Genomic DNA, 19201 nt, shown 5'->3' with positions numbered 1-19201 from the left:
CCTGCCCATAACATTGCGGTCAGCGGTCAGCGAACTTGCGTTCAATGGGCACATTTCATCTCCACTTTTATACCATTACTAACCCCTGGATGGCTGACCCGCTGTACTGTAATGAGAAAGAAGGGAATCATTCTGTCCGATACCGATTAGTTCAACATGGCTTACGGGCCAACCGGAGCACAAGGAACCCGGGCAGAATGATTGATGCTAAAGGCAGCACTTGTCCCCAAATAGACGGTCGACATTGATCTCTAAGATGTCAAAATTTCCATAGAGAAAGCTCACGATACCAGAATCTTAAGACCTAGACTACAAAGGCATCTTTTAAAAGGTTTCTTCTGTTAGGTTGAAAGGGAATCATTATGTGAGTTACTTTAGAAATTGTCAGGAGGTTTTGCTTGTGGTTCCGGAGTTAGTTCCACATGTTAGGCACGTCGGATACACTTACAGGAAGTTAGGTCAAGTGTCCCAGAAAAGGTTATCTAATTTCTGCTATATGCATCATGCATGTCTGTTGCCTTATGAGATCCAGTGGGAAAACGCATAGACAGAATGAGCGAGGAATTCGCATTGATGAATAAAACAAGACATTCACAAAAGTTTTCACAGAGACACGAGGTCTTTGATTTTTTGTTGGTCTTTGCAATTTCTTGATCTTAGGCCATGTAGATTGCCACAGACAGGCAAAAACCATCAAGTTTCATCACGTCCAAATAACTGGTTAAGCAAAATTGGCCGACTTCAGCAAATAATTGGCGTCAGGTTTTAATCAAGAGTCATCGATTTTTGTAGCAAGCCAAGTGATTAATGCTAGCAGTTTTTCATCTTCGTCGGTTTTCATTGATTTGTGTCCCGACCTCCAATTAGTTCACGACGCTTCTGATCCCAGAAGAAAGATGGTTTGGATTAGAATATTATCAACTTGTAAGATTTGAAAACTTCGTTAAGGCCTTTGTAGTCGTTTTGGAGTAAAAAAAAGTCTTTGTAAACGGTTCTTAACATCATATGGACAGGACAAAGAAAACATATTCAAAGTTACCTTTGAATACGTAAACATAAACATAAGTGGCAGACAACCTGCGTGTGCAAAGAAAGTGTTTACTTTGTTTGGAAGTCAGTTACCTGCATCTGACACTTCAGATTATTAGTTCACTTTCTTTCCATTATGACGCTAGTATAAACACTTACTGATTCTACCTACTTGTCTACTCTCGTAGCTCATAAAACAAGTTTAACCATACACGACTTGGAAGAAGTCAGCCAAGCGAGGTATTATATGTTGTTGTAGCTAGAAGTGACTGTCAAAAGAAATGGGATTTCATAACTTATAAGCAACAAGCTGTATAAACTAATTAGTAGAGAACAAGATCGTGCAGTTACGATCATTAATATCATCACCATCCCTGCTCCGGTCCTCATTAGTGTCAGCACGAAAATCATACATCATTACCATTGTCAATATTACCTCCATTCCAATGTCACCTTTCTCCGTACGTGTACACTGCATAAGTCACAGTTATTGCCTACAAACCGTGGAGTTAATTGAGTTATGGTGTCGTGCAGTCTAACAACAACACAGCTTCTACGCGTTCTGCATGTTCAGTGTGTACGATGTATGGAAAAAACGCTGTAGGTGGGATTGGCGCCAAGAGACTTGCAACTCTGACAAGCGAAGACAAATAACACTTCTACGTGTAAAGTATTTTTTACATCTGTGCCATCCGAGGCTTATGTTCTTTCGAGTTGAAGCAGGACTTGGATTTTTTTATATTGCAGTCGTCATTCAAAATCACTTTTATATCGTCGCTGTAACTGCTTTCAAACGTCATTTCCAGGAAGTAATATTTGTGACATCTTCCTTTTCGATCCAATCATTAGGGAGACATGTTAGGACGAAGGCCGTCGTGCAATCGCCGGGTCTTCTTACAGGAGCATAAACCTCTCCCAATGATCCTGCGAAATTTGGTGCTCCTCTCGCTTCATCCGCGAATTCTACCCATCTAATTTGATTTGGACGTGAGTTGCCTATCTGTATCACATGTCCAATTATGACAGAAACAACTCAAATTCGCCTCAAGATGTAATTTGAGTGTATGTCGAGGACCGGATACATATAAACCATCGCAGAACATCGCCGATATAACCGTTTAGTCTTTCCCGTAATGAGTGGGTATATCGGGGAGCCATGGTATATTAATGACGCGACACAACAAACAGTCATTACAGAATGGTTAATGGCCTCCCACGACAGCGCGAGTCGGGCGCACACCGAGCATTAATGAGAAATCCAAGGGCACGGAAGTAATTTCTCCCAGCCTGCGCGGGTCCTGGCGAGCCACCCCGGATCCCTGATGACGGTCACTAGGACCGAGGCTGACGAATTGGACCCTGACAGTTGCTCCTATTCATCACTTTGTGGCGTGTATGCCGCCTAATCGGATTGTCCGCTCTAATCTCGCAGTCACGGTCGGGCAGCCACTCGGGGTAATTTTCGAAATGGCTCGTCCAATTTCTAACTGAATTCGCTTCGCCTTGTAATGAGCCCTGCATTAGCTGACTGCGAGAAACGGCGGGAGGCGATGATGACGATAATAACGATATTAACCCTGCCCACCCCTCCCAGGGTGTGGGCCGGCCCATCCCGACATATGCTGTAACGTGTTGCACCTTCACCACTTCTCCTCACAGTGTTTACAGCGACCATAGGTAGCTGATAAGGCCGCTCTTTTCCGCGGAAAGGTCATGTTCCTTTGACATACAAGGGCTCTAGTGGTAGTTCTGTATTGACTGCTGTATTTGTGTGTGTTATTCTCGCTACAGGAATGCGGCGACGCGCGGGCCGGGATACTCTGTTAGTGAAGAGGCTGGGCTGGTTTCTCCGCGATGGTAGAAGAGGAAGAGGGAGGGCCGATCGGCTAGACTTGTGCAAGATGTGCTGCAAGCCCGAGAGAAGGACAGGGACGCTGTTTCGGCAGTGTAGATCTCACCTACATATCACCATGGCGGTTTTACTACTTGTGTCAGTGATCCGCTATGGACTTGTTGAAGCCGCCGCCGCCCCAAGCGTGCAGACTCCGGTGGTGGACGTGGTGCACGGGAACGTCGGGGAGGACGTGACGCTACCGGTTCGCGTTCGCACGGACCACCAGGTCTTCGCGCAGACGTGGAATAAGCTGTACGGTGGTGTTCACAGCATGAGGGAAGCCGTGTACATGGACTCCCCGAGCACTGGAACAGCGATGTCGCTGGGCTCGCTGAAGGGCCGCGCATCGCTCGGGCCGGACGGGTCGCTCCGGATACATCGGGCCGGCCCGGACGACGAGGGGATGTACGTGTTATCTGTGCTGATGGACGTGGTGGGACAAAAGGAGCATTACGTGACGCTGCAGATGCACGGTAACTATATCTGTCTTAGGAAGATATATCTCGGTAGATTGAACCCTTCAAATAATGGGTGAAAGGTAGGGTATTGTTGTAAGAGTGCGACCGAATGGTCCGGTCCAATGATCCGCGTATCATAATACGATCTGGACCATTATACAGCCAAGATTTCAATTCGAACCCCCGCCACGGGCAGAGATGTACTCCATTGACCTTAAAATCCCTCAGAGTCAAATCCTACCTCTTTAATAGTAATGGTAATATTTGACACGGCTACGGTGTTATATTGCCGCATCCCCCGGGGATCTAAGTATCGACTGTCATGAATGCAGTGAATTCTTAAAGCTACTTTGTAACTATATCACCCTAATCAAAACGCTTCAGGACACCGTTGAAGAGAGGCACGATTGACGTGTAATTTTGTACAGGGATCACCCAGGTCCCCCTGTTGCTCCAGAAGGTCTGCCCATGCATCATAGCGTTCGTTTGACCCTGTTGCCGTACGCAAATATCCTCCACCTCAAGGCTCAATTTCACACACTGTACTTTCCAATACCTCTGCACGGGGATCTAGCCCCGGTCCCGCCGACATCTTGATATTAACATTAACGTGCCCGCGAGTAGCTTCCTCTTCTTGAAGCGGTCGATCGTCTGGCAGCTACGGAATTCACCTCCCAACCCCCTCCATCTTCCCGACGGTATAGAGACTCAAAGTGTTCGATTGCGTTTCTCGGCCCGCTGTCAATCAAAGGCCCGGTGAAGAATGGGGGTATTGGATTCTGGGAAAAGACCGCGGTTACGATTACTCTGCACTGTTTCGTGTCTAAAGATGGGTCATAAATTACGACTCGTCTTGCAGCTATCTACATCTCAAAAACAAATTGATAGCGTTAAACGATACCTGTAGGACGGGAAGGGTACAGCTTATGTGTCGTTAAATGCTATCAATCTTGTCCCTAAAAGTGTGATTGGAATCGGTATTTGAAGAGGCAGTACAATCAATTATAAAAACAACGATACCTAGATAGGTTAACGTTAAAACATGATTATGATGCAAGTCAAACAACCCAAAAACCAATATTTGTACATATCCACTGTATATATATATATATCACCCACTGTATATATATCATCCACTATATATATATCCACTGATGAACAACAAAAGACAAAAAGAAAAAAAGTATCCAGTATATCTTCCGTGAATATAACCAAATCAGTTGCACAATTAACAAAAGTTCGCTGCGTTCATATACATCTAGCATATATTGAATGTCTATTTTGGCCTTCCACACTCGGATAAATACATTACTGGTTTGGTTATACATATATATTATGACCAAATCAGTTGCACAGTTAACAAAAGTTCTATGCGTTCAGAATCAACATACAATAGAGAATGGAATATAGCGCAGACTTTCCACATCGCACCAGTCTAGCCATGCATGTCTAGACCATTCCAATGCGCCTTATCATCTTTCCCGTCTTTTGAGCAGGCAATGGCCACAAAAAAGGCATCGGACACGGGGCCTGGCCAGCCAGCTGCCGGCCAATCTCGCATGACACTTCACGTCTTTATCACCCAGATTGCTCCTTCATCAATCATCCCTGAAAATCAATATGGTTATGACCACTCTATTTGACTAACGACTATCGACCTTTATAGAAGCAACATTCATATATATGTCATTACCCGATAATAGCCGGCAAATACTGTATAGTCGATCTCGCGGGGAAATAGAATCCAATGAAATCGTTCGTTTGGAACGAGACAGGTGTAAGATCAACACATGGGAACTTGGCACTTGGTATAAGTCGATGAACCTGATTGGTTCGATAGAATTGATGTAATTAATGCTACCGTAGCATTTGGGAAATGCAAGGTTCTCCATCTATAGCACAATCTATGAAACCACGACAAGTTACAGCATCATTTCAATAGAGCTGTACTAGTGTTGAAATATTCTGGACGTATTTGTCGTGCGATCGAAAACTGATGGAGAGCACAGTATTCTCCGGATAGTCTGCACGAGTTGTACAAAACTCAGCCGTTTTGTTACGGAAAGGCTTTCTTGTTATTATTGGTGGTTAGGTCTGTCATAATCTGCTTGAAAATTCTACATCAAAATTGTACGACGACCTACGAATTTGGCAGCGCAGTTACGAACAACATACGAGTTATATATTTGAGAAACTCGCTTATTACAAAGTTTAGTGCATGTGGATACGCCGTGATTGTCTGATCACGTCACCAGAGCACGTTACTAAAACGACCTTCACTTTAATCATAGGAAACTCGCTCGTTTATGTGCCCTACCCAATCAGACAAGGGGATGTTAGATTGAATCCATTGACATCCCCGCATGGCCTGGTGCGTGTGTGTGACACGTCGGGTCCATTAAGGAACCGGAGACACAAGAAATAACTTCGCAAGCAGGTAGAGATGGATTTTCTTAGCGCTGACCTCATGACTTGTACCCCCACGTAACGTCTACTGGAATCTCAAAAGTTTGTGAATGTGCCAAATATATAACCAGGAATCTAGACTGTTGCTAGGCAAGCTCTTCGGCACCAGGGCCAGGGCCAACATGGCGGGGACAATGCCGAGGAAACATAGACTTCTGCCCTGGGAGAAAGAAGTGATCAGGATACAGATATCAAACCTATTCGAATGAAAGCTCGTCTGTGTTGGTAGAACCCATAGTTGTAGAGTTTAAGCTTTGTTTCAACACAGGAAAGGAACTCACCATGAATTGTGATGAGATCGACTGAAAATTCACGATGAGTTCATTTCTTGCGCTGGAAAAAACCTTGAACTCTATAACTATAATTATGAAACCTGATATAATAAGTTCTGGACTGCAGAAGGTTGCATATTCTCAAAACCCCTCGATTCCAGTGCAATAACAATCAGCGACTTATGCCCAGCTATTTGTTCCCATTATAAGAAGAACCATACTGGCCATTATGATAATTTGACGGTGTAGCGCAACAGTGTGCATAACAAGACTTGACGATGTTTAGATCCCTCCCTACTAAAATTGCTGCTATGATCGCAATTTTTGTCAGCAGGACGTTGGAAATAAGTGCTCAGTTTGCATACTACCTAGTTCAGCCATTAAAAACCACTGCTAGCTTGGGGAACGCCTGGAAAAGCACACGAAGTTTGACTGATTCGATTGGTTGAAAGACGTACGGTCCCCAAGCTGCACTTAAGCCAACTCCACAGATGTGGCCAATTGAGAAACATGCCCTCACGTCACATGTAGGATCTCACTTTTTCTACAAGTGGTCACGACTGTTCTTCTACTTCAGTTCGTAAGTGGACATCTATCGACACAGTGTAGAGGCATATGGTCAAATCACAAGTACACTGATGCTCTGTTATCCTTTATAAAAAAACCCATCCCCCAACATGGTCCAACATAGTACATGTTTTGAAGCCCTGCCATTTCTGTCAAAAACATTCTAGGCGGCAGCATGATACTGTAATTTACAATGAATGTGTTTTTAACAAAGGAAAAGCCCTCCTTTCTCGTTACAGGACTTTTACGACATCAAAATTGAATAGTAGTCTTACGGGAAAATGTCCCCTGGAGATAAACCACTTATGTTACATCGAACACAAACAAAAGGGACCATATGTTATCGGATATGCCGCTCCTATTTGCACAATGCTTGCCAGGTCCTCTATGGCCTCTTAAAACGATTGGGTCCCTTTACATCATTGGAAAGCCTCGTCAATTTTGATTTCTATTCATCAAGGCGGCAGTAGCTAGGCAGTCGTAGAGAAACAACACGATATATTGGACTTGATGTCTTCTTGGGTTACAGCATTGACAAAGCTGCCTATGGTAAACCAACACTTCAGGCCCCTGAAACAATGTCTTCGGCCCGAGTGTCTTGTCCAAGGAATTACTAACGTTGTTAAAGAAATAGCCGCAGATACATTAGCAGCGCCAACATACTGTCTGCTTTTGATGCATTTCCGTGAGAATCATTTAGTTCCAGACCGTGAAATTACCCGAACAAACACCTGATGAGTGGGACGTGCGCGGGGTGTAAGAGTAGGTACAAATTGGCCGAGTGTGTGCGCATATTCCTCCTCCTACAGTGCGGTCTAATGGTTGTAAATTGCCAGCAGAAATGTATGGGTTCCATCAGCGACTGGAAGGTAGTTACAAAACGGCGATAGCGAGGGCGAACTCGCGCGCATTCCTCGCTCTTTAATGGGTTCTGCACGGGTGTGCATGGGGAGGGGGGCAATTCTAGCTGACGGACTTCGTTTGTCAAAAGTTTCGCTATACTTGCCAGAGAACACTTTAAGTTTACCACCCACATAGCATGGGCTTCTAGCATCCATTGTTACTTCAGACCTTTAGTTTTACTGTCATGGCATTTGATGTAACCATAGAAATGATCACGTGAATATTGACATTTTCGCTCTCATTATAAGCAAGTTTGGCGGCTACAGTTTGGATATCAAGTGCCTTTGAAATGGAAAATGTTGATTTTAAGTAGTTGCAAACTTACCTCGAGCTCTGTAACTTACCTCGAATTCACCTAGCCGCAGCATGCTTGAACAAGGCCAACTATACGGCTCAGCTACTGTTTCGGTCAAAATATACTGGTTTACAGAAAGTTTTAGACGAGGCTGAATCAGGTGATATACCACCTTTGACCCCTGGGTCACCGAGGTCACTCCACCTGATTCTCCTTCAAATGTCTAATTTCACACCCAGAACTGATAGAACTTGGACATTTCCTACAATTGCAAACTATTAGATATCACAGGAAATATCTGGTACAAACGCTCCGAATATTCCACCACTTAACTTGTTAACTTGCCGACTATACGGCTCAGCTAACTGTTTCGGTCAAAATATGCTGGTTTACAGAAAAGTTTTAGACGAGGCTGAATCAGGTGATATACCACCTTTGACCCCTGGGTCACCCAGGTCACTCCACCTGCTTCTCCTTCAAATGTCTAATTTCACACCCAGAACTGATAGGACTGATAGGACATTTCCCACAACTGCAAAATATTAGGCATTACCACACATATCTGGTCCAAATAACCCAAATTCCACCGTTTAACTTGTTTATTTGATAGATCTCCATCAGTGAGTATATACATATACTGCACTATTCTTCCTAGAGTCACAAAAATTACAAATAGATAATATTACGTAGACCAATTAATACATTAAACCGCATAGCACACTAACGCATTTAACTTTGATGGAGAGGAAGACTGTCTGTGACGTAAACGTTCTATGAAATCTAGTTTACAACCTTCTCAGTCCAGACAACCCTAAGCACTAGCTAGCGCTCATCAAAATATAGCATCACTTGTTCAACTCTTTTCCCTGCAATATTTTGTACCCTTCAATCTCATCATGGATGGAAAGAATGGCCTTTATTTTCCCGCCTTTGTTTTAAACCTCCAGTGACCAATCTCTCACCAAAGACGCCGCAGCCTATTATACCTCTAATATGAAAGGGATTTCAATTACCTGCCTGTGACAATCAATAGACCAGTTGGCACGTTTCCCGTCCGTCTAACGGATTTATGACATTTGCAATAGATAGTCACAAATGCCATATATAGGAAACCGTTATAGCAACATGGCTTGAGTGCGGTATTGAGTATAAGCCGGAGTGAACATATAACCTTTCCCAAAGTATCACATAAAATTGCCGTCTCGTCTAACAAATAACCGAATATTGAGAAGGATTTTGTTATTTGTTTTATGTTTTTCATGGTATGTCTGATTTTCATCGTCCTTGTTTTATCTTGCATGCCAGTCAAATGGGTTCATTGCCAGGTCACCTATAGCTAACAATAGCGCTGGTATTGTGGCTGTGAACTGACCCGGGTCTGGACCGGGACCTTGAATATGGGCTGTCCCGACCAGGCTGTTGTTTTATGAACTGATTTACGCAAGTCCCAACATGCACGACGGTACAGTAGATAGGCATGCACGGATGCTCGTTTGTCATTGTCGGCGACAGACGCCATATAATGCAGGTATAGTTTAACAACGTTTCATTCAGTTCTGCTTGGTGCGCATGTAATAAAAAAGGGCGCAGTGGGAGCTTTTGGGGGATCGCCAATATAGACGCCGCCATGGAGGCTCCGGGTCACATCTTGGGTCACCAGTATCACGAATGTACCAAGGCGTAAAAAGTGTATCTTTGGCTGCAGCCCAGGTTAACAAATTGTCGCAGGATATACAAGATAGCTACAGCATTCTGACAACTAGTGTACAGTGGAACTGCAAGTATTGGATTCTATCATTACTTTGAGACACCGCCTGGAGTTAGATGTGCAAAGCTCAGGTGCTGTATACAGTATCGGTCCGGCGATGTAATATATAACCAGGTACTGCCGCGCCCCTGCAAAGCTGGCGTGTTACTCCGAATAGCGGTTATATAGGCTATGTACAATACAGATATTATAGAAAACAGATATACACATGTGGGGCGTATCATGTATGGCATAGTGTCCCAGATATTAGGCTTAAGCCCCTGCACGTCGGGGGCATTCCTTTGGTACCAGGAGGCTTACCCTCTTTTTTGCATGACGACACAGAGTCGATAGTGTTCGATCTGTTTTCTAAGGTCCTTTATTGACCAGGCGACCAGGGACACACGGAGATACACATGCACACCTCAGTGTCGAGTTATACTTGCTGATATCGGAAGAATAGATTTCTCGGGTCGTGTATTGACCGTGCGGCCTTGTGCGGATACAGTTGCCTTGTAATGGCCTACTTGAAAAACAACACGCGTTTTACCCTCGAGCGCAAAGGTTTTAGAATGTACTGATTAAAAACGTAAAGACTTGTTTTACTTCCTTAATTCATGACAGGGTTTTGAGGGGCTCGCGACCTTTGGGATTGATGATAGGATATAAAAATGGTAGTTTGAATGAAAGAATATTCTTTGTGTTTGAGTATCTAGTGGAAACGATCGTATTTCCAGGGAATTCAGTCTAGACACCTGTACCTATCAAACAATCACAGCCCCCTCCCAATAATACCGTCACTACCACCGCCTTTTGTAAAACACTGTCATTACGGGAATAGCTCTGTCGCAGCCTCAGGAGCGTCATATATGACGTACACACACTCAATCTATGACAGTTAAAAGAAGACGCGGTACATCTGGCTCATAACTCTAGCGGGGCGGCACGGCAAGAATCGATCCCTCTCCCCAGTGCGGTAATACCATTCCGCCAGGCAGTGATGGACCTAACCCCTACAATTTACACTCCATATACCCCGCAGGGCGTCCCCAGAATAGAGAGAAATCGGTGATGATATCTTTGATTGAGCGGGTAAAAGCCCTACAAGTGTGTGGAGATCGTTGTCGATATCATCCTACGGGGGAAACTATAACCTTTATCACGAAGGACATCGCTCTCATTGGTCAGACGTAATGGTTTGTGTCCACTGTATCAATTACTGTCACACACGACGAGAAATAGAGCAGAACGTGCTGCGACGAATGCCACTATAAATTCAGTGCTACATTGCGTTATTATTTGGTATTCAAACCTTGGTTGGAATTATGATGAAGGCAGTGTTTTCATCTTTATAAACCACAAATTGTTTAGCTCTAGAAATCTCCCCTTAGCTTGAGACATGAAGCTGTGCAATCACTACAGCAGGGGGCTAGACTGCTGACGCAAGTCATGATGTTGACATCGTACATGTAGCTCCAGTACATCATGTTTACCTTTAAACATATTGGTTTTGCCCCGTTTTCCTTGTCTTCTTCCGTTCCAAACAAATAAGGTCAATGACCTGGACCAAACGGCTGTCACCATGGTAATTGGTGCTGCAGAAGACACCATGTGGTGTTGGGTAACACTATTTGGCAAGTGTCAGGAGAGAGTTGGGGGGGGTACCATTATACCATGTTCAAGGATTGTAGTAAGACTAGTATTAAAGTAGGACTAAATGTATGTAAGTTCAAGACAGAGCAGTAGTTTGTTATGCTTTGCAAACGTCTCCATATCGAACCTGTGTCAGTGTGTGACTTAAAACTGACAACATACTCTCTGTCATACTCTCCAGTCCCCCCTCAGGTTGACTTTAGTGAGCCCAGCCCTCTCCACGCCATGCAGAACAGCCTGGTCACGCTAAACTGCACCGTGAGACACTCCAGCGTCCTGCTACAAGACGTCCAGTGGAAAAAGGACGGCTCACAACTCTGGGAACGACGGACGGCAAATCAACAACACCATGGCAACGGCCAATGGATGGATGTCATGACGTACACAGAAAGTGATGACGTACTGACGTCGGTGCTGACGTTTCAGGCGGTGAAGAGGGAAGACAGCGGCAACTACACTTGTCATGCGCACCACAGAGGAGGGATTGTTGTCGCAAGTTTATTTCTTGAAGTATTCTGTAAGTATCTCTTTGTTATAAATAAAATATTCTTACTTTTACTCTGCAGGAACAATCTTAGAACCCTGAAATTTAACTCTTTACATTATATCAATTTTTTTACCACTAAGCTGTAAAGATATGTCTCTCATTTCAATGATTCTGAAGTAAACTTCTTTGAAATATGGACTTTCCTGTACACGTGTAACAAACTTAATGAACAATAAACATATCTGCCAAATGTAATAACGAAACAAAGGGAATGACATATATAGTCATAAAGGCCCTCATGCAAACATCATAAACGTTATATTGATTGTAATGATAATGTCGAAATTGATTAAATGGCGACGGATAGAATACAGTCGAGAGTAAGAGCGTTTATTGCACTTTAGTAGATCTGGTGCCTTAAAATAGCGTTGAACGTATTTTAACGTTTTATGGCTCTGGCTACGTAGTTCTGACTGATTTGACATTTTATGCAGTTCTATTTTTAGGCCGCCGTGGGTTGTCTCGAGGGCATCTTTGCGTAGTGTAGATGGGACGCAAGACTGGTACAAAAATTGATCAATATCGTGTGCAACATTATGTAACGTGATTTGGCTTTGATCCAACGTAACAAAGATAAGTTAGTCAGAGAAACTGTTGATTTGTGCATGGTGCCATAATCTCCAAGCAGATCCAGCTCAGTCTAAGTACCTTACGCGGTTGTTTTTGCAGAAAGTACATCTTTTTAGAGGTCCATGCGTTAGCCTTAAGGTCGAAACCTTACCACGTAAAAGAACCTAGCACATTTATCGAGATGAGTGGGGTGGCCTGGTGTGCTTCGCTATAAACGCGAGCTGTTGCTAAGCCGCATTGCATAATGCTTCACCTCAGTTGAAGATAGGCAGAATTTACTAGATAGGCACGGTTCTCATGATTAGTGATTAGGATAGTGACATTCAATCCGTACAGTGATGACAGACAGAATATCTCATTACCCTAACGCCCCCCTCCCACAGGGCCTGCTCTTGACCCATCTCCTCCTAGCTAACTTCATTCTGACACATTCCATGACCCTGGCGGCTCCTGCCGTGTTTATTATCATATATTAGCATCAGACGTCGTAACGTTGACAGTTTTACTACCATCCCGCATCCTTAAGGGTTAATGCAAAGGTAAAGTGAATGCCATTTGCAATAATAAGTTATTTATATCATTGCCCGTTAACCAGCGGGTTGTGTCGTTTCGGTATAAGGTTTATATATATTGTGTGTTGTCATAGTCTAGACTACTTAGAGGAAAACTTTGCTGTGATGAAATATACTACATATGCAAAATGAACCCACTCATCAGTTATAATAAAAAGAAATATAGCTCCATGTTCTTCATGTACCTAATGGTAAACATGAACATAACTTTCCTGCAAGTTTAGTGCAGCTATAAAGTTGTAGTAAGATTATACTTTCATTACTTTACGTCTGTAATGCAATTTAAAACTGCACTTCATTTTACTTCCAGCACACGAAGGAGTCGTTGGACGTCTAGATTCAAACGCCCCGCCCGTAACACCCAATCAGTGGTCGCCCTGATAACCTCATTAAGAAAGCTAATCCCATAATAGCATCAATCATACATGCCTAATTTGTCTTTCCGAGAATCTGTCAGCTCCTCCATCACACAAGCAGGTCAATGGCCTCAAGTGGCCTACAGTTTTCTAAAAATAGGCCATTGGAGCCCGCTAGGGGTAGAAAACGGATATAGACTAAAGTACAAGATAGTCGCTCTCAACAGTGATAATGATATACATAGTTGCAGGGACATTATATAGTTTCCTTGATATTTCATATTAGTTTGTGTCATGTTTTATTAGTTTTTGTCAGGTACACTCCAAGACTATTGCTTGATGTGGATTCTCTCTATATATCCAGAAACATATGTCTTTGATCATTTATGATATATATCTTGAATACCAATCGATGATCAAAAAATATCATTGAGACTTACTTTCTTACAAATGGGTAGCACAGAAGTAATGTAGGGTCGTGAATCGTTTTGTCTTAGAGGTAGTTTTGAAACTGTTGATTATTGGCTGCGTGTCACCCTTGAGACTTCATCACGAATCGAATGTTCTTCTCGGATTACCGGGGATTAGAGCGGTTGCCGTGTTCGACTGACGGCAATTACCTGTCCAAATTGCCTCCCAGTCGATAAAGGCGCGTGTGTGCAACGACTCCGACTTCTTATTCATCCGCCGAACTACTTTATCATCCCCCGCGCAAAACCCCCGCCATTTACAGAACAAAGCTCGGCTGCCGAAAATCAGGATGACGACCCCGGCTCCCAGCTTTGATTGTAATCTCTCAAAGGGTAAGGACGAGGAGGACTAATCGTCTCTTTCGGAGACAGTGGGTCGTCCGTTAATGGAGATGAAATCACGGCGGCATACAAAGGCGAAACCGTGGAGAATTGATGGTGTCCACGGAGACAACATCTATTGAAGATGGGCTACGGTTTTCCTATCGTCGCTAGATAATAGACCCCGGCATAACATTTCCCCGGGAAGCTATGGAGTAAATAACCGTTCATTATGCCGTCGGTTAAACGTTTTATTAGGTGTTATTGAAAGCTACCTTCCGGCCAATTGCCTCCCTATGAAGCTATGCGATGATGCGGGCAGAATCTGTTGTAAAATGTACATCGTAGTAAAAGAGACTGTTTGGGAAATACAAGCATACAGTTGTGTTTTACAGGCACTATTCTTTTATCAGCATTTTGACGGTCTTGTTTTTTTCCAACATTTTATTACTGTTGAGGGGTTATGACTTGTGACCTAAAGACCACCTTTGGTATCACGTTATTTTACTCGCGTTCAATCGTATATATAATATGAGTCATCCATAACTCTATGTCTGGCTCTTGTCACAGATGAAAGGATAGTTAGGAGCTCGTTGACTCACTAAGTGATCGATCCACGTTCACTCAAAGGTTTACATAGCTTAATTGACTCATCACATATTTTGTAGGTTAGCTGAGGATAGCTGTAACTTCCGATTTGCTTTGGCTTCGCTCAACTATTGAGTCTGCGTGCGTGTTTTTGTGAGCAGCATAATATCAGCTCAGAAGAGCGGTCGAGGATCGTTATAATGTTTGGTATGCGGGTAGGTGCTCGCAAAACAAAGTGCGCATTCGATTATGGGTCTCCTAGCGACTTTCTATTGCACTGTAGCAGAACTTTCAGGTTTGATACCTTGTACGGTGTATTACCAATGCATCAGCGGTTGATAACTAATCCTAACTTTATGTATCTCAATAGAGATTGCATCCTGCTTTTCCTGCATCTACCTTGAAGATGTATGATGTTGACAATAACTGCAGGCAAGAGTTGCCAAGCTCCCCAGTCATATCTACCATGATATTCGATTCCTCAGTTTTCTCTCAGGGTGTATTTTAAGGCTGACAGTCTTATTGCTTCTTGTGAATTTTCACAGATTCTGCCAAGATTATCAACATCTCGGAATCCCCGCAGCTTGTGTTAGAGAACGCGAACGTGACGCTAGACTGTGTAGCTGAAGGAAACCCCCCTCCCATCCTGTCATGGCACAAAGATGGCGACTACTCCTCCCTCAAATCCACCTTCTCGGACGCCGGCTGGCACAGGGAGCGCGTCGGGCGCCTGAACCTGACCCTGCTGAGGTTCCGGGAGGGGGATAGCGGCGTCTACACGTGCGAGGCGACCAACGGCGTGCCGAGCGGCAGGAAGGACAACAAGAGTGTGCTTGTCGCTATGATGCAGGTCAAGGCGATCACGGCACCAGGGCCGGAGACGGAAGCCGAAAATGCAATAATCGGTAAGATTTAAGGCCTCTTTTGTAGGAGCAAAATTTCATAAATTGTTGTAAAAGGACACATTATTACAGGAACACTATTTCAGTTTAGTTTGGGGCGCCCTAACAACAGGTGCCATTGATATCTATGTAACGTTTAGTCTTGTAAGGGAATTTTGTAACTTTTATTATTGCTTTGTTTGTTTCCTTTGTTCCAGAAGAATTGGTCTTAATTTATGGCTGTCAGGTAGTGACAATCAAAGCTTTAAATACATTCCCTTTCTTACCTGTACAGTTGAGAGAGACCCCTCCACGCCAAACGACGTGTACCAACAAGGTGGAGAAATAGACAATGACTTCTACAGTACCTTGGTGACTGTTGGGATCGTCACAGTGACCGCGCTCTCTCTGCTCTTACTTCTCGCTGTGGGTTTTCTCTTGTGTCGGAGGAAGAAAGCCGTCGGGACAAAAATCCTGAAGACAAACATCAGACGAGACGTCGTCAGACACAGACATTTGGGGCAAAGCAGAGAGGTTGAAGTTTATCGGTGACCGCTTTTCTTTACTGCGGTGCCAAAAGGAACGTTCTCAACAATAAGCCACCTCATTGTATGGTGCATTGTGGTCTAGGGTCAAAGTTTAAGGCCCCTGGTTATTCTTTATCTATATGCTAAGAGCCTTGAACGTTCACCTCAGACCACAATGCATCACACTGCAAATGCGCACTTGGAACTGTGAACTGGCTTATACTGCTGGACCAAATCCCGCGGAAACAACATCAACACAGTCAAGAGGTGATATTTTCGGAGAGGCGAAGAATGCCCCAAGACAAAGAGACTACGACATACGACTAATTACGAATAGTCGTAATACAGAACCGGACACTCGAGAGCATTGTCCTTTATTTTTTTGCGCACTTTTTTCGAAGTGTCTTTGATGAACAAAAAACTCTGTGAGCAAGGGTTGCAATTGTGCCTTGTTAGTTGCGGTGTCTTGCTATATCACTCTCAGTCAACTTGCAATCTTCAACCAACCCCCTCTGTTTCTTTGAGGGTGTGGACTACCTTCTAGCTTTGTTCTCACAGTTGTAGTCATTGTCGATTGCAAGGGGAAAATAATTATTAATGCTGAGCATTCTGTGGTGGCGTTGGTATTTCAATGCTGTGTTTGTGAAGATGCGTTTGGATGCATTCCTTGTTCGTCAGATATTGTGCTTCGTTGAAGGTCTGTTCCATATCCGTCTAATACAGGATCGTTGACGATTTTGATGACACTTGATGGAAGCTAATAAATATTCATTATGATATAAGATTTGAACATTTCTAATTTATCTATGAACTTAATTAAGTTAAGCAATCCATACAATCGTATAGCTAACGTAAACAATGATAAGAACACATCACTAGTAGACCTAAGAACAAGAGCTTTTGGTGAAAAGACATGGCAAACACAGCACAACAGCAATACACTGTGAGTGAGTAAGTGAGTGAGTGAGTGAGTTAGTGAGTGAGTTAGTGAGTGAGGTGTCTAATCATTAGACATCTCACTCACTCACTCACTCACTCACTCACTCACTCACTCACTCACTCACTCACTCACTCACTCACTCACTCACTCACTCACTCACTCACTCACATGATCACACCACAGAACTATAACCTACCTTTGCCTGCTGATTCCCATTAGAACAGACGTGGTAACAAATGTGCTGTTGTACCGCACCAGACGCTGTGCCAATTGTACCCGGCGCCATGTCGAGGCGACAGCCGGATCTCTCGCCGATTCCCCAGCCGGCTCGTGATGGATGCTCCACTCTACTGTCACTTTAGACGTCACACCGCGGGCTACTGAAGTCTCCTCCTCGTTTCTCCCAGTCAATATAGAAGTCCTTTCCATTTCAAGATGGAAGACGGCTGACCTGTACGACGTACAAAGTACCTATATGCAAAATTTTGCGTGAATTTGAATATAAAAGAGCAACACGTTTTCAACTCCTTGACCCTGATTCGTTTAGTTACCTTCGCCTAATCTCCACCAGACTCCTTTGCAGGCAGAATAAATGGTAGAAATCGCCTAAAAAGATTGTAGCTGGCCAGGTGATTTGGCCGGCCATAGAGGGTCCAGTTTGCCTGCATCTATGTCAGCTACATTCTTTTGGGGCCGATGTAATTTTCTACTATTTATTCAGCCTGTAAAGGAGTCTGGCGGAGACTAACCTTCGCCAACAAGGTTATGTTTTGGTAACGTCCGTGATTGGCTTTGTTTGTTTTACAGCATAACTCAACAAGGTATGGATGGATTGTCATGATAGTTAGTATGTGGGTAGATGGCAACAAAAGAAACTATTCCTATCCCCAGAACTACCAATACAAGCTCAGGATTCTCTGTCACCGTGGAAACCAGTAATCATAATCTCCAACTCTATGGTAACAGACAGTCTTACGAGTACAATAATCGGTCCATGTTAGTATGTATATATAGATCAACAGGATTAAGATGTACCCGATTCTCCGGAATCAGAAGAGTTGGCCATCAAGCCATTATGAGCCTGGCCAGTGGAAGGGCTGCCAGAAGCGTGATGTAGTCAGTCTATGGGCCTGGCCAGTGGAAGGTCTGCCAGAGTCATGATGTAGTCAGGCTGCATTATATATGGGACGTAACCAGATCCCGTAATGTAACAGGAAATGACAGAAAACATGCGCCTTTTTCTTATGGACATCATTACCAGTAAAGTGCTATCATTCTTTACATAAGCAGATCAAAGCCAGGCCGGAGCAGCGCCATTATGGGCTTCCTAACTATGTTCTTCCTGTGTTTTTATGAGCGGCTAGGCGAGTAATGGGTCCACACATGCGTCTTCTATAACCAGAAACCCTAATGCTCAGTCATTGTTGAACTACAACCTCCGCTAGCCGGAAGCTATTTCTCAACATTGTTCGCCTATACACACACATCCAGCTCTTAGAGTCCATCATCCATATTCCAATACGCCGAATGTCGTCACTGAAAGACGCCGGCCTATTCAGGATTTTCAGGACAAAGTATACTTATTCCACAGCTATCTCTGGAAAGTAATCATAGAGCAGTGCAAACACATATCTATCTATGGTGATGCATTTCTTTCATTATTTGTGCAGATAGACAAACGTGTTTAGCTGTGCGGTCACAACGAATAGGCAAAGGATATCCACATTATTCAAAGCAGATGTTTCAGATATTATACAAATATTGATGGATACAATGAAACCGGGATTAAACATTCCCTTTGAAAACGACTGGAGCAGATATAGTCAATTAGCATGCGGCATTCGTATCTATGTGCACGTATTAAATGTTACTTGAGTTTGACGTCTATGATCATTACGAGCACTTTATGTCGTGACAAGCGAACTCATTAGACTCCGCGCGTACGGCTTACATCAGCCGCACGTAATGAACAACGTGTTTCACAACGTGTCTCAAAGGTAAGGCCACACCGACTTAATTTATGGATGACATCCTCTGAAGACCCCCAAACTAGTGCGCGCGGGCGAATAAAAAAAATTTCGGCCAAAAATAAAAATGCTACTAAACCAAAGGAATACAAAGCTGGTATTTTGGTATTATTTTGGT

At 43.6% G+C, this 19201-nt stretch overlaps 1 protein-coding gene across 1 annotated transcript; it reads left to right on the top strand.

The window, feature by feature from the left end:
• The first annotated feature begins 2695 nt into the window (after positions 1-2695).
• On the top strand, positions 2696-16219 carry LOC109483550 (hemicentin-2-like). The gene is made up of 4 exons (XM_019786585.1): positions 2696-3396; positions 11466-11801; positions 15254-15613; positions 15885-16219. Exons 1-4 carry the CDS (start codon positions 2823-2825, stop codon positions 16139-16141), a joined length of 1527 nt encoding a protein of 508 aa, XP_019642144.1. The 5' UTR covers positions 2696-2822; the 3' UTR covers positions 16142-16219.
• The last annotated feature ends 2982 nt before the right edge of the window (positions 16220-19201 follow it).

The sequence above is a fragment of the Branchiostoma belcheri genome, unplaced genomic scaffold (assembly GCF_001625305.1).
Source record: "Branchiostoma belcheri isolate BF01 breed outbred unplaced genomic scaffold, Haploidv18h27 scaffold65, whole genome shotgun sequence".
Classification (NCBI taxonomy): domain Eukaryota; kingdom Metazoa; phylum Chordata; class Leptocardii; order Amphioxiformes; family Branchiostomatidae; genus Branchiostoma; species Branchiostoma belcheri.
The sequence above is the reverse complement of the archived record's forward strand: the minus strand, read 5'-3'. Positions and strand labels throughout refer to the sequence as shown.

Excerpts from the sequence above, each read along its gene's own strand:
- LOC109483550 (XM_019786585.1), top strand. The coding sequence starts at position 2,823 with ATGCGGCGACGCGCGGGCCGGGATACTCTGTTAGTGAAGAGGCTGGGC. Across the intron at positions 11,802-15,253 it reads TTTATTTCTTGAAGTATTCT|ATTCTGCCAAGATTATCAAC; the intron begins GTAAGTATCTCT and ends GAATTTTCACAG. Across the intron at positions 15,614-15,884 it reads AGCCGAAAATGCAATAATCG|TTGAGAGAGACCCCTCCACG; the intron begins GTAAGATTTAAG and ends TTACCTGTACAG.